The sequence below is a fragment of the Ovis canadensis genome, chromosome 3 (assembly GCF_042477335.2).
Source record: "Ovis canadensis isolate MfBH-ARS-UI-01 breed Bighorn chromosome 3, ARS-UI_OviCan_v2, whole genome shotgun sequence".
Classification (NCBI taxonomy): Eukaryota; Metazoa; Chordata; class Mammalia; order Artiodactyla; family Bovidae; genus Ovis; species Ovis canadensis.
The window spans coordinates 123,473,293-123,500,535 of NC_091247.1; the positions used below are offsets into that span (position 1 = coordinate 123,473,293).

The 27,243-nt window shown below is 38.7% G+C and overlaps 1 protein-coding gene across 1 annotated transcript in view; it reads right to left on the reverse strand.

Annotated features, from left to right (window-relative positions):
* The window catches only part of PPFIA2 (PTPRF interacting protein alpha 2), a 511,234-nt gene extending 484,812 nt beyond the window's left edge, over nt 1–26,422 (reverse strand). Inside the window, exons 1-2 of the mRNA XM_069584127.1 lie at nt 26,133–26,422; nt 21,651–21,901 (exon numbers count right to left, since the gene is read on the reverse strand). Of these exons, the coding sequence (XP_069440228.1) occupies nt 21,651–21,899 (249 nt within the window). The 5' untranslated portion in view covers nt 21,900–21,901; nt 26,133–26,422. The remainder of the gene's footprint in view (nt 1–21,650; nt 21,902–26,132) is intronic.
* Between the last annotated feature and the right edge of the window lie 821 nt (nt 26,423–27,243).

Here is a 27,243-nt window from a genome sequence, read left to right on the forward strand (position 1 = left end):
TTGAGGAGGCCTTACAAATAGCTGTGAAAAGAGGAGAGGCGAAAAGCAAAGGAGAAAAGGAAAGATATAAGCATCTGAATGCAAAGTTCCAAAGAATAGCAAGAAGAGATAAGAAAGCCTTCTTCAGCAATCAATGCAAAGAAATAGAGGAAGAGAACAGAATGGGAAAGACTAGAGATCTCTTCAAGAAAATGAGAGATACCAAGGGAACATTTCATGCAAAGATGGGCTCGATAAAAGACAGAAATGGTATGGACCTAACAGAAGCAGAAGATATTAAGAAGAGGTGGCAACAGTCATCAAGACAGTATGGTACTGGCACAAAGACAGAAATATAGATCAATGGAACAAAATAGAAAGCCCAGAGGTAAATCCACACACATATGGACACCTTATCTTTGACAAAGGAGGCAAGAATATACAATGGAGTAAAGACAATCTCTTTAACAAGTGGTGCTGGGAAAACTGGTCAACCACTTGTAAAAGAATGAAACTAGATCATTTTCTAACACCACACACAAAAATAAACTCAAAATGGATTAAAGATCTATATGTAAGACCAGAAACTATAAAACTCCCAGAGGAGAACATAGGCAAAACACTCTCCGACATAAATCACAGCAGGATTCTCTATGATCCACCTCCCAGAATTCTGGAAATAAAAGCAAAAATAAACAAATGGGATCTAATTAAAATTAAAAGCTTCTGCACAACAAAGGAAAATATAAGCAAGGTGAAAAGACAGCCTTCTGAATGGGAGAAAATAATAGCAAATGAAGCAACTGACAAACAACTAATCCCAAAAATATACAAGCAACTTATGCAGCTCAACTCTAGAAAAATAAACGACCCAATCAAAAAATGGGCCAAAGAACTAAATAGACATTTCTCCAAAGAAGACATATGGATGGCTAACAAACACATGAAAAGATGCTCAACATCACTCATTATTAGAGAAATGCAAATCAAAACCACAATGAGGTACCACTTCACACCAGTCAGAATGTCTGCAATCCAAAAGTCTGCAAGCAATAAATGCTGGAGAGGGTGTGGAGAAAAGAGAACCCTCCTACACTGTTGGTGGGAATGCAAACTAGTACAGCCACTATGGAGAACAGGGTGGAGATTCCTTAAAAAATTGCAAATAGAACTGCCTTATGACCCAGCAATCCCACTTCTGGGCATACACACTGAGGAAACCAGAATTGAAAGAGACACATGTACCCCAATGTTCATCGCAGCACTGTTTATAATAGCCAGGACATGGAAACAACCTAGATGTCCATCAGCAGATGAATGGATAAGAAAGCTGTGGTACATATACACAATGGAGTATTACTCAGCCATTGAAAAGAATACATTTGAATCAGTTCTAATGAGATGGATGAAACTGGAGCCGATTATACAGAGTGAAGTAAGCCAGAAAGAAAAACACCAATACAGTATACTAACACATACATATGGAATTTAGAAAGATGATAATGATAACCCTGTATGTGAGACAGCAAAAGAGACACAGATGTATAGAGCAGACTTTTGGATTCTGAGGGAGAGGGAGAGGGTGGGATGATTTGGGAGAATGGCATTGTAACATGTATACTATCATGTAAGAAATGAATCGCCAGTCTATGCCCAATGCAGGATACAGGATGCTTGGGGCTGGTGCACGGAGATGACCCAGAGAGATGTTATGGGGAGGGAGGTGGGAGGGGGGTTCATGTTTGGGAACACATGTACACCCGTGATGGATTCATGTCAATGTATGGCAAAACCAATACAGTACTGAAAAGTAAAATAAAGTAAAACTAAAAATTAAAAAAAAAAGAGGTGGCAAGAATACACAGAAGAACTGTACAAAAAAGATCTTCATGACCCAGATAATCATGATGGTGTGATCACTCATCTAGAGCCAGACATCCTAGAATGTGCAGTCAAATGGGCCTTAGAAAGCATCACTATGAACAAAGCTAGTGGAGGTGATGGAATTCCAGTGGAGCTATTTCAAATCCTGAAAGATGATGCTGTGAAAGTGCTGCACTCAATATGCCAGCAAATTTGGAAAACTCAGCAGTGGCCACAGGACTGGTAAAGGTCAGTTTTCATTCCAATTCCAAAGAAAGGCAATGTCAAAGAATGCTCAAACTACCATACAATTGCACTCATCTCACATGCTAGTAAAGTAATGCTCAAAATTCTCCAAGCCAAGCTTCAACAATATGTGAACCGTGAACTTCCTGATATTCAAGCTGGCTTTAGAAAAGGCAGAGGAACCAGAGATCAAATTGTCAACATCTGCTGGATCATGGAAAAATCAAGAGAGTTCCAGAAAAACATCTATTTCTGCTTGATTGACTATGCCAAAGCCTTTGACTGTGTGGATCACAATAAACTCTGGGAAATTCTGAGAAAGATGGGAATACCAGACCACCTGACCTGCCTCTTGAGAAATCTGTATGCAGGTCAGGAAGCAACAGTTAGAACTGGACATGGAACAATAGACTGGTTCCAAATAGGAAAAGAGGTGCGTCAAAGCTGTATATTGTCACCCTGTTTTTAAATAGTGAACTCCAGGAGTTGGTGATGGACAGTGAGGCCTGACATGCTGCAATTCATGGGGTCACAAAGAGTTGGACATGACTGAGCAACTGAACGGAACTGTTTTCTAAGGTCTTCAGTTCCATTCAGTCGCTCAGTACTGTCAGACTGTGCGACCCCATGAATTGCAGAATGCCAGGCCTCCCTGTCCATCACCAGCTCCCGGAGTTTACTCAACTCACGTCCATCGAGTCAGTGATGCCATCCAGCCATCTCATCCTCTGTCATCCCCTTCTCCTCCTGCTCCCAATCCCTCCCAGCATCAGGGTCTTTTCCAATGAATCAACAGATAGGGAGGCCTGGCATGCTGCGGTTCATGGGATTGCAAAGAGTCAGGCATGACTGAGCAACTGAACTGATCAGAATCTCATTTAATAAATTCTCTCATGTTTGGGGAAAATTAGTAGACTTTTATGTAAAAAAAAAAAATCACTAGGATCACAAATAAAACTTGGATTAGAATACAATGAGTAATTTAAAATTTGAGTCCTATGTACCTTTGACCTGCTAATCTTCATATGATTAAATTGGATAATTTTTATGACTGTTAAATTGTCGGACAAGAAATAGTAAGGTCTTACTCTGGACCATACAGAATAAGCTAACAGAGCTACTGCTTTGTAAATTAAATTTTAGAAATCAATACAAAGATGTATGATATAATTACCGAGGGAGTGATAGTTATGTTTTAGAAGCATTTCACTATCATCTAAACTCTCTTTTCCCAAACTACAGCATTTTTGTTGTTGCTACCTAGCTTTGAGCATAAGGCTCTGAAAAGAAATATCCAGGGCAAGTAAATAGTGTGAATTTCAATATTTTTGTTATTGAATATAGATTTTCTCTTCAAAGATTAACAAAAAACAAATGAATCATATGGATAGTAACATCAAGTATACCAAAGTAAACTATAAGATTTATTGGAAAATTCAGGTTAGAAATTCACCTTGAGAATATTAATGGCCTTTTTCTCTTAATATTTTCTTTTTCGAGAGAATGAGAATGAGTGGAACAATAAACTGCTTCAAAAAAAGAAAAACTAACCCCCAAATTCTACTTTTATTATTGTTTTCTCATAATAAAAGTCAGATACAGATACCAAACAGTGGTAGTAATTTTATAACATCAGAAAGCTATTTTTACTATTTCTTTTATGAACGCTGACTTGATTTAGGAGCTAAACTCCTTAGTAAAAGAGCATTAAAATGCAAAAACAAATTTGAAGTCCAAAGAATTTATTCATATCTTCAAAGAAAGTTATTTACATTCTGATCTTCCATGCTCTGATTTGTAAAATATTCAAAATGCCACCACCTCTTGATATAAAACTCATTTCATTGTGTAAGGGGGTTTGAGGTACAGTATTAACACCAGCCTCATATATACAATGACTTTAGTGTTATAAACACTCTAGCCATAAGGCTTTATAAATTATATTTGTTCTTCTGTTTTATGAAGATCCTTAATATATGCTGTCTAACATGTTTATGACTATATGACTTGCCAAATAAGCACAGGATATAGAAAATGTGTTCAAAAAGCAAAGAATTGGTTTTTGTGTTCATTTTATTATTTAGTAGTTTTGAACAACTAAATGCCAGATACTGCTGTAGGCAGAAAACACAGCTGTGAACCATTAAAAAAGAATCTCCTGGCTTCATAGACTAGAATATAGTGAGGGAGAATGAGATAATAAACAAGACAGAGAAATAAAATATGCACTATGATGGATGTTTATAAGTGCTACGGAGTAAAACTAGAGAAGGACTGGGAGTATTAAGCAGGGGCTAGTCCCAGGTGCCGGTGGTGGTAAAGAACTTACTGCCAAGGCAGGAGATGTAAGAAACCCACAGCTTCCATCCCTTGGTTGGGAAATGTCCTCCAGGAGAGCATTCCAACCCTCTCCAGGATTCTTGCCTGGAGAATTCCATGGATAGGGGAACCTGGCGAGCTGTGGTCCACAGGGTCATAAAGAGTCCGACACAACTTAGCAGAAAGAGAGATTATAATTTTAAATAGGGTGATCAGGCAGGGTCTCACTGAGAATGTGATACCTGAGTAAAGCCCAGAATGAGCTGAGAGAGCATGTGTTTATGGAGAGGCAACTTTCCCAGGCTTTGGGAAGAGTCCTGGAAAAGTCCCTAAGGCAGTTGAATGGCTGGCATATTGAAAAGAAAGAACATCAGGATGGTAGGAGTAAGTTGAGTGAGTTAGATAATAGCAGGAGATGATATCAGACAGATAAAGAGCAGGGGGCAGTTTAAAGACCTGGACTTTTTCATTGAGATGCAAAAGCATTTCAGAGACTTGAACAGATGTGAAACAAAATCTGACCTACCTTTTATCAGAGTCAGGATCTCTCTTGCTGTTCTTTTTACAATAAACTGATACAGTACAAGGATAAAGCAAGAAGACTAGTTAGGAAAACCCTAGTATACTTGGATTAAGATGCAGCTGTAGAGGTGATTATAGTGGTTCAGTTCTATATATACTTTGAAGCTAAAACTGAAATGTTTAACTGCTAAACTGAATACAAATGTGAAAGAAGAAAGACACCAATATTTTGGCCTAAGCCCACATAAGATTGGGCTTCCCAGGTGGCTTAGTGGCAAGGAACTTGCCTGCAATGCAGGAGACCGGGGTTCGGTCCCTGGGTCAGGAAGATCCCTTGGAGGGAAATGACAACCCACTCCAGTATTCTTGCCTGGAAAGTCTCAAAGAACAGAGGAGCCTAGTGGGCTATAGTCCACAGGGTTGCAAAGAATCAGATACAACTAAGTGACTAAGCACACACACACACACACACACACACACACACACACACACAAGATTACTATTGCTATTAATTGAGATGCATAAGACTAATTGAAGATGACAAACTCAGTTTTGGACATTTTAAATTTCTACATTTTGACAATATGAATCTGAATGTCAGAAGAAATGTCTGGATTAGAAATGTAAATTCCAGTGTTAGCAATATTTAGATGTTATTTAAAACCAGGAGATGGAAGAAATAATCAATGGTGTCAATAGAGATAGAAAGAGAAAAGGTACAGGTATTGAACCCAGGGAGTAATCAAGTATTAATGAGTCAGGGGGATAAGAAGCAACTAACAACAAAGACTAGGGAATAACCAATGAGGGTAGAAGGAAGACCAGGCAAGTGGGCTGACATAGAGCTAAATGAAGAAAGTACAAGAGTGTCTAATGATTAAAAAAAAATGGAAACTGAAAAGTTATCACTTTATATAGCAATATGGAAGTCATAAATAATATTTGCAAGAGTAGTTTAGACGAAGTTGTTGAGGTGAACACCTGAGTGGTGTAGATTCAAGAGAAATAAGGAGAGAGAAATTAGAACAAGTATAGGGGAAAAAAAAAAAAACAACTATTCCTGCAATGGGGAAGATAAATGTGGTGACAGCTTGGTAGGGCAGGGTTGTTAATATATTTTTTCAATGGGAAAAATATAGGAATATTTAATGCTGTTGATTATAATTCATTAGAGATGGACACATTATTGTTGATGTAGAAAAAAAGAGGGAAATGTTTTTTCCTAGAATAGTAAGAGGGGAGGAGATCTAGAACACAAAAGAGGGAACTAGCCTATTATAGAAACGTGGACAGTTCATCACAGTTGAGAATAAAAGGCAATAAAATAACTAGAAATGATAGTTTCAAAGAATTTACAAATAAATATAATATTCACTGGTTTATAGACATTAGATTCTTATTACTATAACAGATTCCTAGAAACCATAATTGGGTAAAGTCTTAAAAAAAAAAAAGTACATATCAGCCACACTATACTGTAAACACAGAACATGACTCAGAGTAGGCCCTAAAATATTGTTGAATAAACCATAATTGTGTATTAAGTAGCTGTGAATAAATTAGTAAAGCTGAGGTGCATACCCTTTATAATCATTTGAAATCGGCAAGTGTATACAACATATTAAATGGTACTAGAATTCCTTCTTTTATATGTAAGTAAACAGAAGCCTCAGAAGTTCAGTGGTTTTCTATTGTCACAGGGTTTGGGAAAATAGAAACTAGAATCCAGGTATTGTAATTTCTAATTAAATCCTTTTCCATAAAGCCTATACTGTCCTACTCATTAGATGGACCTAATGGGCTATAAAGTATGCTGAGTACATAAAAAGGCAAATTCATGGTGACATAAATATGAAGATTTGGGGTCCTTGAATCCTTATATTCAGTATAGTTATACCAGCTCTAATCATTTCATGTTTCCTTAATGGTAGCCCACTCCAGTTCTCTTGCCTGGAAAATACATGGACAGAGGAGCCTGGTAGGCTACTGTCCATGAGGTCACAAAGAGTCGGGCATGACTGAGCGACTTAACTTATTTACTTACTTCCTTGTTAGGACTTAGGAGTATTTCTGATGAGTGCTTTCTGTGGCCCATGTCTCTTAAAGGTTTCTGTCCATGGGATTCTCCAGGCAAGAATACTAGAGTGGGTTGCCATTTCCTTCTCCAGTATTTGCCCAACCCAGGAATCAAACCCAGGTCTCCTGCCTTGCAGGCAGATTATTTACTGACTGAGCTACAAGGGAAGCCCTAAAGGTTTCTAGGTGGGCTAAAGGGCTAAACCTAAAGGTTTCTATGGTGTCGCACAGACTTGGACACGACTGAAGCGACTTAGCAGCAGCAGCAGCATGAATATAATGAATATAATGAAATAAAGATGACTTAGAGTAAAAGAAAAGTAAGCCATGAATAGAACTCTGGTTGAACAGGTTACTTAGCCTGTCTATGCTTCAGTTTTATCATCTGTAAAATGGGAATGATAACACCCTCATTGGAATGTTTTAAGGATTGATTCAGAAATTAATATTATTATATCTCTTCTGATTCCCTCAGGTAAAGAAATTAGCCCCAAATGAAATTTTAGCCAAATGTCTTCAGTCTTTTTGCTCATGCTTAGAAAACAAACTATCTTTCCTTTTGTTCTGAAATTATACCGTCTCACAATTCCATAGTGCTAGTTCAGTTGAGACTCACATAGTCTCAACTGTGAGACTGAAATTGTGCAGTCTCACAATTCCATAGTGCTAGTTCAATAACATACTAGTTCTGAGCTCCTATCCCAACCTAAAGATGTGCTCTGTCCTTCCCAGCCCCTGTCCCTGCCCTTCTTCCCCCCCACCCACCACACATAGTTGGGGCTTGTTTCAAGCCTTAAAGCAGGTCTGCATTGGAGGATGAGGGCATGGTCTCTCTTTACTCTGACATCCCCTACTCATAGCAGTAGTTTCTGACCCTTCTAAGAATCAGGGCCGTAAACTGGGGAGAAAGATCACAGTGGTGTGGGCTGACCTACATGTCATCCATGACCGGGGCTTTCTGAGTGGCAAATAGATAATCAATGGTCTTTCTTCCAAGATGCATTTGCGGCTTCCTCAAAAAACCCCTGTGTAGATTCTTCTTTGGTTTTCAGTGACTTGCTCTTAGTATCTTCTCTGAAGTCAATATCCCAATTTGTCACTCATTGCTTACCATTTAGAAACTTGGGGTTTTAACATTCTACTTTGTGAGTTTACACAGAAATTACCCTACGTATCATCCCCTTTCAAGGGAACTTCTTGCTCTTCAAAAAACTAACCTTTGTGTTGATATTGGAGGAGTTGCAGTTTATCTGACAGGTGGCTCTTCAACCTGCTATAGAGAAGGGGGCATTTCCGGCCACACCAGTGGCTTTTAGACTTCAGCCTCTATATTCTTCAACTTGTAGAGGAAACACATCAAGCTCTCTGAACATTGCTCATGAAGCCCTTCTCACTTAACTAAGTTCTATAGAAATCACCCCATGCTTCATACATGGTGTGGTAGATTATGCACAGCAGACCAACTGCCATGCGAAACAGTTCTCTCTTCTAGTTTTACCAACTTTTGTAGAGTCTTAAAATGGAGTTTAAGCTAATATTGGATTAATTAGTTGGATTATATCTTAGCACCTCCTGCGAATAAAGTCTTGTACCTCACTTATTTAGTCTCCCCTCAAACAGAAAGACAGCCTCCCATTTTAATATCTGGGTACTTAAATGAAACATTGCCTGGCATAGGTGGAATGTTCAGAAATGTTAGATATTACTGTCTATCTATTATTTAGTATTTTAAAAGTGGCTAAGTGAGGAATTGCTCACAGAAAAAAGTATTAGGAGAGAAAAGTTTGAAAGATTTAGGAATGAAGACAATGTGGTATCATGAAAGTTAAGAGTGAAATGTCTTTTTGTTGTTGTTCATTTATTTTGGGAGGTATTTTTTGAGAAGGGAGTTAATCACAGTGTCACATTTTGCAGTGAATTTTAATAAAACAAACCTCCTACATTCATCAGTTGGTAACTGGTAACATAATTTTTAGTAAGGTTTTAGAAGAAAAGCCCACCTGCCGATGCTCAGAAAGTGAATAGAAGATGAAGGCACTGAGACAGTGAAAATCGACAAGTTGGGGAATAAAGGAAAAAAGAGATTGGTAGCTAAATGGAGACATGGTGTTAAGGACCCCTTTTGTTGTTGTCACTGTACTTTTATGGAATAGATTTGAATATGTTACCAAAAAGCCAGTTGAGAAGGAGAGGAAGAAATTGAAGATACAGGAGACAAAAAAAAGTCAAAGGAGGAGATAAAAAGGAGGGGATCAAGGATGTGGAGGGAAGTATTAAACAAGAAGGGTAGTGCTTAAGGTTGGAGAACATAGGTAAATAAAGATGAGTATGGATATAAATAAGTATATGAGAATATGTAGGAAAAGAGAGAGTACTAAAGAACACACCTTGTAGCCTATGAGGGGAATGGTTATGAAGAACTAAGGACATGAGAATTTCAGGATGAGATAATTCATAGCAGATTTTGGCACAAAGAGGCCATGAACATGAAGAATGAAAGAGGGTCACTAGATTTGCAAACTGTGGCACATTTTGCAAATGCACACATCGGTGGCAACAGGAGTGTGTTTTTAGGAGAATGGTGATGATAGAAGCCTGATTATAAGAGTTAAAAAAAGAAAAGAGAGGGACTTCCCTGGCAGTCTGATGGTTAGAACTCCACCTTTCAACTGCAGTGGGCATGGGTTCAGTCCCTGGTCAGGGAACTAAGATCCTGCATGCCTCACAGCACAGTCACACCAAAAAAGTTATAAATAAAGACAAATAAAAGGCTATAAATAGCAGGAAATAAAGGCTGAGGGTAAATACCATTTCATTTGTCTGGGGGAAAAATAACTGGAAGAAAGAGAAATACATTTAAGATAGAATAACCATCATCAGAGATAGCAAAAGATAAAGCGTGTTTATTTTTGACAGGAGTGAGGGATGAAACCCTTCTGTATGTGGTGTGGTGGCATTAGGTCTCACTGAAAAGGAAGGAGCTCTCAATCCAGATGTGATCTTCTTAGCACAACAGGAAGGCTGTTGTTTGGCTTAATCAAGAGACGTGAGACTGGCCCTCAAAGAAGTGAAGACGTTGGGAAAACAATTTAAGAAAATGCACTTAAGATTTTTTAAAATACGATCAATCAAAAACTTACAAAATTTGATAATGATTGTGGAGAGTAAGATTTTTAGCACGTTCAATTTGTTCTGGTGTTCATTATTACCCAGGAAAATTGTGCCATTAAGATTGGCTGAGGATAATGATGGTAATATCTATGGTAATAATAACACCAATAGCTGCATTTAACATTTATTGAGTATGTACTATCTGTGAGGTACAGAACTGATCATTTGACATGTTCCAGTTCATTTATGTCTCATAATGACCTTATGAGGCAGGTTCTATCATTATTTGAACTAATTACTTTGACCAAGGTTATTAAGCTAGTAAGTAGTAAGTAGCAAGTCAAAATATACCTAGGTACAGCGTCACTGGAATAAGAGTGACTTCTGTCACTTCCTGTAAGTTTCACTTAAATATTTTGCTTTTTAAAATGTTAAAGTATAAATATTTCCCTCTTCCCCACAAGTAGCCTCTTTTAACTTAATTCCTCATCAGAGTAGATACTGGCACATCGCAATTTATGAAAAACACCAGATGACATTTAATAGTGTTTAAGGTTTCTGAAGCACATCCACACACCTCCTTTTAACCGCTCATATGGTATATATCATCCTCTCCTTCCAATTAAAAAAATAGAGTTTCAGAGAAGTCAGTCACTTTCCCTTGACAGCTCAGCTAATAAGTGGAAGAATTCCAATTCAAATTCAGATCTTCTAACTTAAGTCACCGGCTATGTCCATTCTCTCTCCTCCATATTCTCTACATTGACATGTCTTTCTTAGTTTCAAGGTCCACAGTCCTGTTTCAAATTCCCATACCTCATCAGAATGATTACATTATCACAATAAGTTCTTCTAACATAGTAAGTTCCTCCCCCACGTCCAAGGAGCGGTGGCTGCGCGGGCGCCAGAAGGCCTAGAGGGGCTATTCCATGTTCAAGGTTGGGAAGGGTGGTGGTGAGGAGATACCTCTCGTCCAAGGTAAGGAGCAGCGGCTACGCTTTACTGGAGCAGCCGTGAAGAGATACCCCACGTCCAAGGTAAGAGAAACCCAAGTAAGACGGTAGGTGTTGCAAGAGGGCAGACACACTGAAACCATACTCACAGAAAACTAGTCAATCTAATCACACTAGGACCACAGCTTTGTCTAACTCAATGAAACTAAGCCATGCCCTGTGGGGCCACCCAAGACGGGCAGGTCATGGTGGAGAGGTCTGACAGAATGTGGTCCACTGGAGAAGGGAATGGCAAACCACTTCAGTATTCTTGCCTTGAGAACCCAATGAACAGTATGAAAAGGCAAAATGATAGGATACTGAAAGAGGAACTCCCCAGGTCAGCAGGTACGCAATATGCTACTGCAGATCAGTGGAGAAATAACTCCAGAAAGAATGAAGGGATGGAGCCAAAGCAAAAACAATACCCAACTGTGGATGTGACTGATGACAGAAGCAAGGTCCGATGCTGTAAAGAGCAATATTGCATAGGAACCTGGAATGTCAGGTCCATGAATCAAGGTAAATTGGAAGTGGTCAAACAGGAGATGGCAAGAGTGAACATCAACCTTCTAGGAATCAGTGAACTAAAATGGACTGGAATGGGTGAATTTAACTCAGATGACCATTATATCTACTACTGTGGGCAGGAATCCCTTAGAAGAAATGGAGTAGCCATCATGGTCACCAAAGAGTCTGAAATGCAGTACTTGGATGCAATCTCAAAAACGACAGAATGATCTCTGTTCGTTTCCAAGGCAAACCATTCAGTATGATGGTAATCCAAGTCTACGCCCCAACCAGTAATGCTGAAGAAGCTGAAGTTGAACGGTTCTATGAAGAACTACAAGACCTTTTAGAACTAACACCCAAAAGAGATGTCCTTTTCATTCTAGGGGACTGGAATGCAAAAGTAGGAAGCCAAGAAACACCTGGAGTAACAGGCAAATGTGGCCTTGGAATGCAGAATGAAGCAGGGCAAAGATTAATAGTTTCGCCAAGAAAATCCACTGGTCATAGCAAACACCCTCTCCCAACAACACAAGAGAAGACTCTACACATGGATATCACCAGATGGTCAACACCAAAATCAGATTGATTTTATTCTATGCAGCCAAAGATGGGGAAGCTCTATACAGTCAACCAAAACAAGACCAGGAGCTGACTGTGGCTCAGATCATGAACTCCTTATTGCCAAATTCAGACTTAAATTGAAGAAAGTAGGGAAAACCACTAGACCATTCAGGTATGACCTAAATCAAATCCCTTATGATTATACAGTGGAAGTGAGAAATAGATTTAAGGGCCTAGATCTGATAGATAGAGTACCTGATGAACTATGGATGGAGGTCCCTGACATTGTGTAGGAGACAGGGATCAAGACCATCCCCATGGAAAAGAAATGCAAAAAGCAAAATGGCTGTCTTGGGAGGCCTTACAAATAGCTGTGAAAGGAAGAGAAATGAAAAGCAAAGGAGAAAAGGAAAGATATAAGCATCTGAATGCAAAGTTCCAAAGAATAGCAAGAAGAGATAAGAAAGCCTTCTTCAGTGATCAATGCAAAGAAATAGAGGAAAAGAACAGAATGGGAAAGACTGGAGATCTCTTCAAGAAAATGAGAGATACCAAGGGAACATTTCATGCAAAGATGGGCTCGATAAAGGACAGAAATGGTATGGACCTAACAGAAGCAGAAGATACTAAGAAGAGGTGGAAAGAATACACAGAAGAACTATACAAAAAAGATCTTTATGACCAAGATAATCACAACAGTGTGATCACGCACCTAGAGCCAGATATCCTGGAATGTGAAGTCAAGTGGGCCTTAGAAAGCATCACTACGAACAAAGCTAGTGGAGGTAATGGCATTCCAGTTGAGCTATTTCAAATCCTGAAAGATGATGCTGTGAAAGTGCTGCACTCAATATGCCAGCAAATTTGGAAAACTCAGCAGTGGCCACAGGACTGGAAAAGGTCAGTTTTCATTACAATTCCAAAAAAAGGCAATGCCAAAGAATGTTCAAACTACCGCACAATTGCACTCATCTCACATGCTAGTAAAGTAATGCTCAAAATTCTCCAAGCCAGGCTTCTGCAATACGTGGACCATGAAATTGCACATGTTCAAGCTGGTTTTAGAAAAGGCAGAGGAACCAGAGATCAAATTGCCAACATCCTCTGGATCATGGAAAAAGCAAGAGAGTTCCAGAAAAACATCTACTTCTGGTTTATTGACTATGCCAAACCCTTTGACTGTGTGGGTCACAATAAACTGTGGAAAATTCTGAGAGAGATGGGAATACCAGACCACCTGACCTGCCTCTTGAGAAATCTGTATGCAGGTCAGGAAGCAACAGTTAGAACTGGACATGGAACAATAGAATGGTTCCAAATAGGAAAAGGAGTGCGTCAAGGCTATATATTGTCACCTTGCTTATTTAACTTATATGCAGAGTACATCATGAGAAACACTGGACTGGAAGAAACACAAGCTGGAATCAAGATTGCCAGGAGAAATATCAATAACCTCATATATGCAGGTGACACCACCTTCATGGCAGAAAGTGAAGAGGAGCTAAAAAGCCTCTTGATGAAAGTGAAAAAGGAGAGTGAAAAAGTTGGCTTAAAGCTCAACATTCAGAAAATGTATATCATGGCATCTGGTCCCATCACTTCATGGGAAATAGATGGGGAAACAGTGAAAACAGTGTCAGACTTTATTTTTTGAGGCTCCAAAATCACTGCAGATGGTGACTGTAGCCATGAAATTAAAAGATGTGTACTCCTTGGAAGAAAAGTTACGATCAACCTAGATAGCATGTTCAAAAGCAGAGATATTACTTTGCCGACTAAGGTCTGTCTAGTCAAGGCTATGGTTTTTCCAGTAGTCATATATGAATGTGAGAGTTGGACTATGAAGACGGCTGATCACTGAAGAATTGATGCTTTTGAACTGTGGTGTTAGAGAAGACTCTTGAGAGTCCCTTGGACTGCAAGGAGATCCAACCAGTCCATTCTGAAGGAGATCAGCCCTGGGATTTCTTTGGAAGGAATGATGCTAAAGCTGAAACTCCAGTACTTTGGCCACCTCATGCGAATAGTTGACTCATTGGAAGAGACTCTGATGCTGATCGGGATTGGGGGCAGGAGGAGAAGGGGTCGACAGAGGATGAGATGGCTCGATGGCATCACTGACTCGATGGATGTGAGTCTGAGTGAACTCCGGGAGTTGGTGATGGACAGGGAGGCCTGGCGTTCTGTGATTCATGGGGTCACAAAGAGTCGGACACGACTGAGCGACTGAACTGAACTGAACTGAACATAATAATGACCCTAATGACTTTTAACATCTATTTGTGGTACATTATTTACACTGATGGTAACTGTGTTTTTCTATCCTTGTAATTTTGCCATGTAATCTTGCTTTCCACTCCGTCTGTTGGCTTGGCCAAGGAGTATTACAGAAAAAAAAGGACCCAAGCAGAAGGTTAAAAAGTATTTGCTTTTCTTTCCTTTTCCCCTACTCTTTTGCCATCACCATGAAAACATGCAAAGACTATCTTACTGAAGGATCAGATACAAACTTAGATTTGAGGGGCCCAAGTTGGTCCAGCTAAGGCCATCCTAGATCAAACAATAGCCAGTTAACATACAGTTAACGAGTCAACTTTCAGACAACAAGTGGCCTAGTAAGTCCAGCCAAGATTAACCTTCCAAGTCAAGGTCAGGCTCAGGCACTCAGTCTTGTCCAACTCTTTGCAACTCCATGGACTGTGGCCCACCAGGCTTCTCTGTAGATGGGATGCTCCTGGCCAAAATATTGAAGTAGGGTGCCATCCTCCTCCAGGGGATCTTCCCAACCTACAAGTCAAACCCATGTCTCTTACATCTTCTGCATTGGCAGGCAGATTCTTTACCATTAGCACCACCTGGGAAGCCCAGTAAAGGTCAGCTGAATTCCTTAAACCCATTATATTGCATGATAATTAGGTTTTATGTTGTTTGTTACATAGCATTATTTTAGCCATAGATCACTGATACACAAGTATTATATAACCTATCCTGAATCAAAATGGTAGAACAATATCCCTTCATTATTGCCTTATCATGTCACTAGTTCACTCAAGCTTCTACTGATTACTCTGTATACAAATGTCCGTCCTTACCTTTCACCACACATATGAATAGGCTAGTATCCTCCTCTGTCACTATACGAAAGATTCATTCCTACCCTACAGCCCTTCAACAACAAACCTCTCAGTTACTCTCCTTATTTAATCCCTATTTACTCTTCTCTTTTTAATCAGGGATACTGCTATCTCAGCTGGTTCCTTTATGGGAATTAGGAACACATCGCTTAGCCTGAAGCAGAGCACAGGCTGAATTTCAGTCCCCACATATCCTTCAGCAGGATCATCCCTGCATACCTGTACTGTCTGATACAAAATATCCTCTAGCCCCTTCTAACCTTCTCTTAAAAATATCTCTAATATCATCTTCCACATGAAACTTTATCTAGTTTATTACAGATCAGTGTTGTGGTACAAATACTTTTAGTACCTCTGTAATCTTCTGGTACTATATTAATTTCAATCTATTAATGTTATACCTATTTCCTAAGTTTTCTGGGAAAATAAAAAACAAAACTATGTTCTTTTGTTTTCCTATCCCCTTTACAAACATATGTAATCATTCAGTAATACACAGAAGACCCTCAATATATGCTAAATAAGATGCTGCAAAAGGGCTTCCCTGATACCTCAATTGGTAAAGAATCCGCCTGCAATGCAGGAGACCCTGGTTTGATTCCTGGGTCAGGAAGATCCGCTGGAGAAGGGATAGGCTACCAACTCCCATATTCTTGGGCTATTCCTGGGCAATCAGCTATGAGGACTATCAAGTGTCTGGGTGAAGAGTTAGAGAAGCTTTGGTTGAGTGAGAGGCAGATGATAACTGAGTTTGGGCATCTTGAGTCTCAGATTCTATGGCTCCTTAAAATGGATCTGTGCATTAGACATCAGTGTATTGCTTAGAAACATCAGACCTAAAATGTGGAATGATGTGGAATGATCAATTCTTGTTAAACATGGTTATCTTTAATTACATAATGAAAAAGTAAACAATATGAGTACAAATATTTTCATGGTGAGGAGTGTAAAAATCACTGCTACATTTGTTCCTAAAAAATGATAGGAGAGAAAATGACTAATGCAAAGCACGAAATCATCAACTAAAAAATATTGTATAGGTGACTGAAAACATAATATGTCATAAAATTTGACTCAGCTTTGAATTCTATCTGTGTTTCCTAAAACAAATTTCACTTTTAAGTTATTGTAGTTTTTATTTTACATACTTTACTTCTGCCTAAAAACTCACAATACCAAGGGAACATTTCATGCAAAGATGGGCACAATAAAGGATAGAAATGGTACGGACCTAACAGAAGCTGAAGAGATTAGGAAGAGGTGGCAAGAATACACAGAAGAACTATACAAAAAAGAAATTCACAACCCAGATAATCATGATGGTGTGATCACTCACCTAGAGCCAGACCTCCTGGAATGTGAAGTCAAGTGGGCCTTAGGAAGCATCACTGCGAACAAAGCTAGTGGAAGTGATGGAATTCCAATTGAGCTATTTCAAATCCTGAAAGATGATGCTGTGAAAGTGCTGCACTCAATATGCCAGCAAATTTGGAAAACTCAGCAGTGGCCATAGGACTGGAAAAGGTCAGCTTTCATTCCAATTCCAAAGAAAGGCAATGCCAAAGAATGCTCAAACAACCACACAATTGCACTCATCTCACACACTAGCATGGAGAAGGCAATGGCAACCCACTCCAATACTCTTGCCTGGAAAATCCCATGGATGGAGGAGTCTGGTAGGCTACAGTCCATGAGGTCTCAAAGAGTCGGACATGACTGAGCAACTTCACTTTCATTTTTCACTCTCAGGCATTGGAGAAGGAAATGGCAACCCACTCCAGTGTTCTTGCCTGGAGAATCCCAGGGACAGCAGAGCCTGGTGGACTGCTGTCTATGGCGTCGCATAGAGTCAGACACAACTGAAGCGACTTAGCAGCAGCAGCACACACTAGCAAAGTAATGCTCAGAATTCTCCAAGCCATGCTTCAATAGTACGTGAACCATGAACTTCCGATGTTCAAGCTGGAGTTAGAAAAGGCAGAGGTAACCAGAGATCAAATTGCCAACATCCGTCAGATCATCAAAAAAGTGGGAGAGTTCCAGAAAAACATCCATTTCTGCTTTGTTGACTATGGCAAAGCCTTTGACTGTGTGGATCATTATAAACTGTGGAAAATTCTTAAAGAGATGGGAAGACCAGACCACTTGACCTGCCTCCTGAGAAATCTGTATGCAGGTCAGGAAGCAACAGTTAGAACTGGACATGGAACAACAGACTGGTTCCAGATTGGGAAAGAGGTACGTCAAGGCTGTTTATTGTCACCCTAATTATTTAACTTATATACAGAATACATCATGATAAATGCTTGACTGGACGAAGCACAAGCTGGAATCAAGATTGCTGGGAGAAATGTCAATAACCTCAGATATGCAGATGACACCACACTTATGGCAGAAAGCGATGAAGAAGAGCCTCTTAATGAAAGTGAAAGAGGAGAGTGAAAAAGTTTGCTTAAAACTCAACATTCAGAAAACTAAGATTATGACATCTGGTCTCATCACTTTGTGGCAAATAGATATGGAAACAGTGTCATACTTTTATTTTGGGGGGCTCCAAAATCACTGCAGATGGTGACTGCAACCATGAAATTAAAAGATGCGAAGAAAAGTTATGACCATCCTAGAAGCATATTAAAAAGCCGAGACATTACTTTGCCAACAAAGGTCCGTCTAGTCAAAGCTATGGTTCTTCCAGTAGTCATATATGGATGTGAGAGTTGGACTATAAAGAAAGCTGAGTGTCAAAGATGGCTTCTTTTGAATTGTGGTGTTGGAGAAGACTCTTGAGAGTCCTTTGGCCTGCAAGGAGATCCAACTAGTCCATCCTAAAGGAGTCAGCCCTGGGTGTTCATTGGAAGGACTGATGTTGAAGCTGAAACTCCAATACTTTGGCCAGCTGATGCGAAGAGTTGACTCATTTGAAAAGACCCTGATGCTGGGAAGTATTGAGGGCAGGAGGGGAAGGGGATGACAGAGGATGAGAGGGTGGGATGGCATCACCGACTCAATGGACAGGAGTTTGAGTAAACTCTGGGAGTTGGTGGTGGACAGGGAGGCCTGGCATGCTGCAGTCCATGGGGTCACAAAGAGTCAGACACGACTGAGTGACTGAACTGAACTGAACAACTCACATTTGTGGGAGTCTTTTCTTCTCCCAAGTGAATGTCGAATGTAGTGCCACCAAACAGTTCAGGTACATTGCTTACAAAATATTTTAAAAGGTTCAAGGATGCCAATTGAAGAATTTTAAATTCCTCTGTTACTTGCAGAAAACTTAAATCCCTGAAGTTGTAGATTAGGTTATTAAATATTTCCTTTAACAAATGACAGGACCATCACTATCTTTAATGACCTGTGGATTGCTAAGGGTACTAAATATTTCTAATAGTAAAATACAAATAAATATTGAAAACTGTGTCGAAGTGTTTATAAAGAGACTAGAACTATACCCATTAAATGTACAGGCTCCTAATCCCTAATCTATAATTCCAAACTTCAAACACTCTGAAAACTGACATTTATTTGTAAGTATGAGGCCATTTATGGTCTTAATATTTTTCACACAGTAGGAATTTCTCATATTTCTTCAGAAATATGAAGTGTATAATTATATAGTGTTTCCTAGAATCTGGCTAGAGGAGATCATAGTTTAAGTTGTACAATACATGCATAATATAAATTAGGAAAATTCTGAACTTTCAAACACAATGGGTTTGGATAAGAGATTGTGTACCAGTATAATTGAAAGTCAAAAAATTTAAATTTAGGTGTGGCTCAGACAGTAAAGAATCAACCTGCAATGTGGGAGACCTGGGTTTGATCCCTGCATTGGGAAGATCCTCTGGAGAAGGGAATGGCCACTCACTCCAGTGTTCTGGCCTGGAGAATCCCATGGACTGTATAGTCCATGGGGTAGCAAAAAGTCAGACACAACTGAGCTACTTTCACTTTCAAATTTTGATGATATAATACAGATTTTCAACATAACTGAATGCTATAATTAAAATATTTTCATTCCTATACCATTCAAAAGAGGTTTATCTACACAATATGGTTATATACGAAAAATTTTCAGTTTTCTCCTTTCCCTCCCGAATACCTCGTTCTAGCATTCATATTTTATTTTTACAACATCTTTATAAAAGATTCACCCATGTCTCTATCATGTCACCATGAAGGAGAAAAAAAATGTAAGAAACAAATTATTCTTAGAATCATCTTAATAGTGTTAGGATCACAAATTGATAGCATCAAGCTTAAAAAAATATAAAAAGATAACCTTAGGAAGGGTACCTGTATAGTCCTATGCTTACGACCAGAGTAAACTTCTAAGAAGAGTGTGGAAAAAGACATGGCATTTTTGCAACTCAATTATAAACTTCAGTTTTTTACCATTCTAATACATAATAAAAGTATGTTGAACTTGCCCCCAAATAATAATATAATACAACTCTAGGATTCTTAATGAAACACAGAAAGAGAAATGATTGCCCTATTCTATGCTCATCACAGAAGGTAATGAATAGTGTGATTGGTTATAAGACCATATTTTAACAACAGCATTAACCAACTCAGATAATTTTAGAGGTGAGTAAGCATGATGATAATCATTCTAGAAATGACTGCATGAAGAACAGTTGTAAACAGTGAAAAGTCTAGTTTGAAAAATATAATTCTCGGTGAAGGTATGACAGTTGTCCTTTGAAATGAACCAACACAATACATTCTGTGTAAACCAGTTAGTGTATGTCAACAGGTTCGAGTTATTGGAAATGTTATTGCATTTCAACACAAAACAGACTGAAAATGAAAAGAACTGGGACAGGAATTATGGAATTACCTAAAGGGAATGTGACAGAGCAATCTAGGTGATCCTTTTTATTCTGAAAGTCATAAATATCTCAACATTGTACTCCACGTTTATTGTATGGCTGGTTTAGAATTTTATCAACATTGATTATGTAATTTTCAGTATTTATGAAAAGATATTACCTACAAGACATAAATTTATGGAGAAAGATCAACTCTTCCACATTTGCTGTACTGTCTTCTAAGTAAAGGGCAAATCAAACTTGTTTTTAAAAGAAAAACATGATTTATTGAGGGGTGATTATTAAAAACTTAATTCATATTCTATGATGCTTCTCATACCAAAATATGCTATTCTTAAATAAAAGAACTGATTAATTATTAAATTTGTATATAAATTAGCTGAAAATCCTTTAAAAATCTGTTTTCCTATAAAATAAGTATATGACAATAATATAGTAAAGATAAGTTATTTTATATTACTACATATAATAGGAATATTATTACAATACATATACATAATGCATATAACATGCTATTACATAAACTAATTAGTTTCTAAATATTTACTTATAAATAAAATTGTTAAAATCTAACAATTTTAAGTTTGTGAGAATAAAACTGAACTTTTGCCTATTCTCCTATCTCCAAAATACTTTTCTTTTTTAAAGAAACTGGTTGAAATGTTTTTTTGAAGGGAGGGTAATACATCAATAAATTCAATACTTTCAAGCAGTATTAACCTTTTCTAAAGAAAGACAAAAACTACTGGACAACAGACTTCCAAGCACTATCATTTCCAAAGACAGACCACAAAACTGAAAATATAAAATACATCTTTCCAAACGTCATCAGTGCTAAGTCGCTCAGTTGTGTCCAACTCTTTGTGACCCCATGGACTGTAGCCCCTGGGCTCCTCTGTCCATGGGGATTCTCCAGGCAAGAATACTACAGTGGGTTGCCATGCCCTCCTCCAGGGGAATCTTCCCAACCAGGGATAAAACTCAGGTCTCCCATGATCAGAGCCACCAGGGAAGCCCAAGAATATTGGAGTGGGTAGCCTATCCCTTCTCTGGGGATCTTCCCAACCCAGGAATCGAACCAGGGTCTCCTGAATTGCAGGTGGATTTTTTTTTTTTTTTAACCAGCTGAGCTACTAGGGAAGCCCAAATATCATAGTAGTGTTTAAAAAGCAAGAAAGAGAAAACTATCTATTCTCACAGTCTGGTAATTAAAAGCTGGTCAACAGGTGATCTTCTACCTACACCAAAAAACAGATAAAATTTTCAAGAGAAACAGCAGATAGAGACTCATGCTTCAAATCTCCCACCATCAAAGTGCCACTATTTTGAGGCAAAGTTGCATGTGAGCTAATTATCTATTCTTACATTTTTCTCACCAAAATTTGCATATCATCTCTACTAAGGGCAAAAATAATTATCAGAATGGAAATAAAGCAAAGCTTATTATATCTTATCACATTTTCAGCTGCAGTAGGAAGGACAGAAGCTCCCAGGAGGCATACCTGTGGCAGGGCTGAATTGAGCTGTCTCTGGAGCGAATCTCTGTCATAGATGACATCCTGTAGTCTTTGCTGGGCAAGTGAGAGGCTTTCTTGGGTTTCCCGAAGGGTGTCTAGAAGACGATCCCTTTCATCCAGCATATTCACCATCAGCTGCTCAAAATGGGAATCTGAGTCCGAGCCACTGCTTTGGGAACCCCTTTGGCTCATTGGGGTGTCCTCATTAATCGTGGGCATCACTTCACACATCATTGCTTAAAGAAATTAAAGGGGAGAGAAATCTTAGTAAAAAAAATGGTTTCCAATAAACCCACTTGACCCTCAGCTCACCCAACTCTTTGCAGCTCATCAGCCTTTCTCCTCTCCTTACTGCTCCAAATCCTACCATACTAAAAATCTGAAATATGATTCACTGACTTCTCCAAATTAACATGCTTTCTCTTTGCATAACAATCTACATATCTCCTACCTCCAAAAACACAGCTTGAGTTCATCTACTTCTCAAATCTGAAATATGATTCACTGACTTCTCCAAATTAACATGCTTTCTCTTTGCATAACAATCTACATATCTCCTACCTCCAAAAACACAGCTTGAGTTCATCTACTTCTCAAAGTCTTTTTTTTTTTTATGATTTACCCCACCTCATTCAATTTATAGTAAGATGTTGAAACACTTACTAATTGATCACCTTTCTTCTTATTCAAATTTACAAATCACTTATAGCTAATACCTCCATCTTACCCTTATTTGTTATTACACTGTTAAAAGCAAGCATAGTGGCTGACATTTAACAGGTAGGAAGCTAATGATGTTTGTGTTACTTACATAAATGAATGAATTAATGTTCATTCTTTCATTTAGAAGATCTGAAAATAATTGATTATTCCTTTATGTAAAATCAGCTTTTACTTTTTAATTTTATCAAATTTTTTCTTTTTTTTTTTTCAAAATTTTTTTCATACAACTATTTTAAAGCTTCTTGACTTTACAACTTCCATTTTATTATTACAAGCTCTCTTCCTGAATTCCTACAATATTCTACACAGAGTAGATAAGTGATGCTGACTGAATTAGACACACGCTTTAGGATATAGACTGAAATGCATAAATTTGTTTAGATTATTATACTACTAATTATACTTATTCTTTTGTTTCCTTCAAATCATTTTGTCTGCTTTCCATCCAAACAATACAAACTAACACTCATTCAAATATTCCACAAAACAGATGCCATAAATTACATTAGCTAATGTAGAAATTTTACATCCTAACTGCTAATCAGAAGCAGCTAGTCATAAAATAAATGAACTTTTCAGAATATTTTTAAATTAATTTATTTAAAATAGAAAACACAGATATTAAGATGTAACATTGACCTGTTGTGTAGCATTTAAAAAATCAGAAATTATCTCATTTACTCTTTCCTTTTCTTTCTTATGTTTAAGAAAACATCAAATCCATCTCAGTTTCAGTTGTACTGAAGCCAGAAGCTATTAATTAGAGGGCTTGGTTTTGCAAAAGTCTGATGTGGAGAAAGTCTGGTCTGGCTGTTGATCCTGTAGCATTCTTTGGTTTTATAATGCAAGGTCAATTTATTTTTCTGCCTACATAATCCTGTCCTTGGGGAAAATATTTCTGGTGATATTTTCAAATAAAATGTCAAGATTTAACAGTTCAATAGTTAATTACTTTTTATGTAATTCTTCATATAAATCGAGTTATTGAATAGAGAAATTCAATTATCTGTGAATTATTCGGTCAAGTCCCACTGAAAACTAGGAGAAACTTTTAAAAAGATAAAAGGAAGTATTCTGTGACTGACAGCCTATACAGAAGAATTAAGGCAGGGGTAAATTTTATAACAATTCAAAGTAATGCTTTGAATTACTGCTCATCATTCAAAACACTGGGCACCCTGAAGGCAAGAACTTGACTTGTTCAATTTCCATTTTACACTAAACTAAAATAAGTGATTCAAATAGGATGTATGAATATTTAAAAACACACATGTACACACTCAATCACACTCATGTATTTGCTAACACTGTTAACCACTTAATGGTTGCAGATAAATTATTTTTTATTTTTCTCAACCTGAATTTCATTCAAACAATAGCACAAAGGTGGGCAAAATGAGACTCTTTTCTGTTATAAATTTCTTTAATTAAAAAGAAATTGGAAAACAAAAAAAGCCCTAATATATTTGAATATTTAAAGCAATTGGTTCACATGTGATGCATAAAATCCACAACACTGAACAGCTGTGTCATTCTGAGAAATCATTATCAAGAGCCAATGTGTTTCTTTCTGACATTTAAGGTTAAAACAAAATACTGGGCAATGAAATGGTACCACTGACAATCAGTGCCAAAACACTTACAGGGTTTCAGTTTAAGACTGGTTAGACATTTTCAAAGTTGTGTTCTAAATGTGTCCTTCCTAAAAGAAAGCTCTGAGCCAACCTCTACTCTAAGTCGCTCATAATAACTTTAAATTATGAGGAAAAACTTAACTGCAGCAATTACCTCAGCTACAGCTTTCTTCTGAATACGCTACTCTAGTTCTGATAACCATTGTCATCAGGAGACATTAGACATTCAGAAACTTTAGGCTCTTTGATCAGTATAAAAGTTGGTCTTTGACACAGTTGGAAGATGCTATGATGAGAAGCAGCTAAGGGATTTAGAAAGTCTATTAAATTTACATTCAAAAGAACTTGATTCACTTCAGTTCCCAAGGCATGTGAGCCAGAGCAGTTCACGTCATGTTTCCAAACTTCAGTTTTCTTTTCTGTGAAGTAGGAATAATGTAGGCATTTTAAAAAAAACAAGCCCATAGTTCCAATAGGATACCTGACTGAAAACACATAGTAAAATTATAAAGAACTATTGCAGATTCAAGTATTTATTCCTATTATAAAATGGCCATAATTAACCTTTGCAAAAAGAACATTTTACCTTTATGATTTATTCCGCTTCTATGCCTAAAGGTTTAATTCCAGTAGGTGCTCTAGACTTTTCAAATCCAATGCAAAAGTTACTTAGAAAATAAGATGAACACATGGTAAGATGCTTTTTTTTCCCTCACAGTCAACCCGCATGAGTAAATCTAAAGTCTTCTCATCAAAATTAGAAGGAAAACATTTGTCTACAAAAAACAAGGCAACTTTCATGAGCTAGCTTAGTTTCTTGCCATAAAACTTATATTACATCTAATATAAATTACAAAATAGTTGTATATTTTTTGAAATACAGTATAACTCATTAAGTGTACATTTTAGGTGTTAAAAGCTATTAAAAATCTGTATTCAGTGTAACTTGCATAGTATAGAAGGCTACAGTCATTCAACTTATCTTCTATTTCATCCCCATATTGCCACTTTTAACTTTTAGAATCATTTTCAATATTGAAAACTTCATTGTATGACATAATTCCTAATAAGCTAGAGAGAGCATACTAACAATTTGCTTTGATATTTGCCTTTTCATCACTCTCTTCCCAAAATCAACTGATACATGAATTATGTTATACTCTTCTAGATGTTGATGCTCTGGTCATTTAATTACTGAAGGTTTCAAGGGCTAGTTAGAGACATTGTTTATTTTTTTTGTTAAAAAAGGAAAATAGCTGTTTTAATTATCTCAGTGCTGAAATTTAGCTTGAAGAATTTTATACCAGGAAAACCAACTCCCTTATTCTTAGCACATAACCTTGACTATCTTCTAAATCTCTGATTTCAAAATAAAACTTTTGAATGTCCACTGGAGTCATTACCCAAGGGCTTTCAAGATCCAGAGTGTTTCTTAACAATATATGCTATTCAAACAGTATGTATCCAGATATGACAGTGCTACAAAAGCGTTTTTTTTTTTCTGTCAATGACTCACTTTATTCAAACAGATAATTAGGATTTAGATCCTACTGGAGACAAAAATCTAATTATTCTCCGTAGTCAGTTTCTTCTGCAAAGATTTAGTCTTTAGAACCTACCTATCTCCACCTCAGTTAATCCACAAGGAATAATTCGGTGAAAGAAATCTTAGCCATTGTCTGATTACACTACATGAATATTCCTCCTCCTATTTAACTCTTTGAAGTCCCCAGTCCTCGGGAAATATTATTATATTTTTAATGCCAGGATTTTTCACTCATTTTTACAGCTGGCCAAAGAGCCAGCACACCCCCATAAGGCTGGCTGGACAGTTCTCTCTCAGCCACACCCCCCCACCACCCTGAAGAAGTTGACTTCATAATTTCCACACCAAAATTGTCCATCCTGCCCAACAAGAGACAGCCAAGGTAAAGGAAATAGAAGGGAGAGGGTGGGGGTGGAAAGCAGAAGGTAAGGAACAGTAATTGACAAGGAGGGAATTTGCATCTCATCTTCCCTGGGGGCGGGGTGGGGCCAGGACTGGGGAGGGGGAAGGGGTAAAAAAATAAAGCAGATGGGAAACCAGGTAACTCAAACACAGTCTCTGTACCTAATGTCTGTAATTTCGGGTCCCGCTTCTTCAACTGAGCAATGACAACCGCAGTCTCAGGCTTGACGAGAGGGGAGGCTCACAGCCGGCACTCCTGGACCATTTCCCTAGCAACGGGAGGAGAAAAGCAGCTTAGACACTCGGGTGCCCCGGCGTTCTCCCGGAACGTGCCCCGGCAGGCTGGCGTGGCAGCAGCTCGGCATCTTCCCGCGGCTCCGTCAGCAGCCAAAAGGAGAAGCGTCCATCGGAAAAATGGCATATTACAAATTTTGCTTTGGGAAGCAGAGCTCGGTTCAGACCATTGTCAAAAGGAGGAGAGGGGGAGGCGGCTCTTAAAGCAGCAGCGACCCGTTTGCCAGAGCAGCCACAGCTCCTCGCGTGCAGCTGGAGACCCGGGGCGGGGAGTCGGCAAGAGAGGACTGGGTTTGACTTGCAGAAACTTAACCAAGCGGCGCTACTTCGCGACCGGGCCACCTGGAGGGTGTCACCCCCAAACGTGAGCTTTGGGAAGAGGTGTGAGGAGAATCTGGAAGGGAATTTCTCCAGCCAGCCCCCGACCCGGAGCCCCTCTGGAGTTTATGGCTACCTCCAGGAGTTGACAAGCTAAAGGGAAGCGAGTCCTCAGGGATGCGAGAAGCAGGGCAGATCCCCGCTTGGCCCCCTGCCTATTTCCAAGCTAAGGGTGTCTTGTTTCACTTAAAAGAGCTGCTGCTCCTCCAGAAGGGCAAGCAGTCAGAAACCCCACACCCAGCTTCGCCTCCCAGCCTCTTTGCTGGCATCGGTTGGCCGGGAGAACCAACCTGCTGGGCGCCAGTGCGGATGCTATAGCATCTTCTTACTTGCCTGTGCGGTTGCTGCTGCCGCTCCTCCTCCTCCGTCTGTCTCCCCCACCTCCACCCCCTTCCTCCTCCTTGGCAGCCGCCACCTCCTCTTCCTCTGAAACAAGGGCTTCCCCTGGAAGCTGGTGCAGTGGTTTCCACCGGCCCTTAAATAAATTCTGAAGTAATCACGTCTTTGCTCTCCTCCTCACGTACACGCGCTCGCGGATACACACGACTCCCCCAAAGCTGCTGAGGCTTGCGCTGGTCCCAGTGCCCCCGGCAAAGGCAAG